Here is a 1541-nt window from a genome sequence, read left to right as displayed (position 1 = left end):
TCAGAAACTGAGTCCCACCCCAAAGATAAAATAATAAAGATCACATAGATATTGGACTGTGAGTGCGTCGTTAACCCTTTAATGTCACATTCCTGGTTTCTGGAGCCTTTCAGAATCAGCAGCATGTTCTTGTTTCCTCTAAAAATAACATCACACCGCTTACAGCTGACACGACTTTGCTTCAATGTCACAAAGACACCGGCTGACTGCTAACTCACCCTTCCCAATAACACACGAACAACACACTCAAAGCATTCTGGGAGCTGTAGTTTCAATATTTTTAATTAGTAGATTAAGTTTGGTGATGTTGGGGGTCTACAAACGAGGAAAACAGGAATGTAAAGCATTCAGTTAAAAAATTAATTACAGGAAAGAGCTTCATCAGATTACCAAAGTATAAAACCTCTGAAGCAGTTAATCTGTAAAGTCCACTTCAGCCATCAGTCACATGATAAAAGTGCTGCGAGCTTCCTGCCTGCAGCTTCCTGTCAGAGACGGTGGACAGAAAACATGTGAAGGTGACGAGGACATGAAGAAGGAGAGGAAACATGACTGAGGATGCATCTGCTTTCAGCCACATCAGAGTCTCTGTTTTAGCCGACTGTGAAAGGTGCAGTCATCCATGCAGTGAGGAACACCAACTCGATTAGCTTTGAGTTAAAACAAGTATTTTGTTAATGCTCTGATATCGTTTCCATTTTGATTACAATTCTAAACCTGCAGCTAAAAAACAAACAGCTCGCTCCTCCTCTCCACCCATCCATCCACCCCGAGCTCATCTCAACTTCTGGCTCTGCTGCTTCTTCACCTGCCTCTGTTTTGCCTCCGTCATAATGATGTGGCCACTAGAGGGCACTGTCACAATAGACAGCAAATGTTGCTCGTAGTGTGCCGCTGAAACAGGCGAGGCACAGTAACGAGCCAGAGCGTGGCAGGTAAATTCAGTTAGTAGCTTAGCTGCTATGCAAACGAGCTGGTTATTTCAGTCTGAAGAGTCGCTAACGTCCTACGCTGATGTTGCAGACCTTACAGCTGGGGTCTTTCTTGGCATTCGCGGTGGACAGGCTCATTAGCTGGTGCCCGCTGATCTGTGACACCGCTCCCAGCCTCAGATCCACCGGCTCCGTGTACATCACCTCCAGGTTGACATCCTGAGCGTGACGGAAAGACAGCGAGCCGTCCTCCTCCTCGGTGCAGGTCAAGAAGCGGTTGCCGGACCTGTCGAGGGCTGGCAGCCTCCCTTTACAGAAAGCGTCTCCTTTGGAGCCGTCAGGAGCGAGGACCAGGATCACGTAGTGGTACGACGTGTACATGCAGTAGAAATCCCCAAAGTACATGTTGGTGGTCTTGTTGAAGAGGACATCTGCTCGGATCTGTACAGAAACAAAAAATGGTGTGTTTTATATTTTTGTGCACTTTTAAAAGTTATTTACCCAACTTGGTAAAATTAAAGAAAATAGTAATAATAATAATAATAATTTAAAAAGTATATATTTTTTCAAATATCCACAAATTTATTGAGTTTGAAGAATAAATGTTTA

At 44.3% G+C, this 1541-nt stretch overlaps 1 protein-coding gene across 2 annotated transcripts in view; it reads right to left on the bottom strand.

The window, feature by feature from the left end:
* Nucleotides 1-264: 264 nt before the first annotated feature.
* The window catches only part of LOC102292994 (phytanoyl-CoA hydroxylase-interacting protein-like), a 9468-nt gene continuing 8191 nt past the window's right edge, over nucleotides 265-1541 (bottom strand). For both annotated transcript variants that reach the window (XM_005952541.3, XM_005952542.3), the window contains exon 6: nucleotides 265-1373. In XM_005952541.3, the coding sequence (XP_005952603.3) occupies nucleotides 999-1373 (375 nt within the window). In that variant the 3' untranslated portion in view covers nucleotides 265-998. The remainder of the gene's footprint in view (nucleotides 1374-1541) is intronic.

This window comes from Haplochromis burtoni, unplaced genomic scaffold, assembly GCF_018398535.1.
Source record: "Haplochromis burtoni strain Fernald_Lab_line unplaced genomic scaffold, NCSU_Asbu1 Contig_1776, whole genome shotgun sequence".
NCBI classification, from domain to species: domain Eukaryota; kingdom Metazoa; phylum Chordata; class Actinopteri; order Cichliformes; family Cichlidae; genus Haplochromis; species Haplochromis burtoni.
The sequence above is the reverse complement of the archived record's forward strand: the minus strand, read 5'-3'. Positions and strand labels throughout refer to the sequence as shown.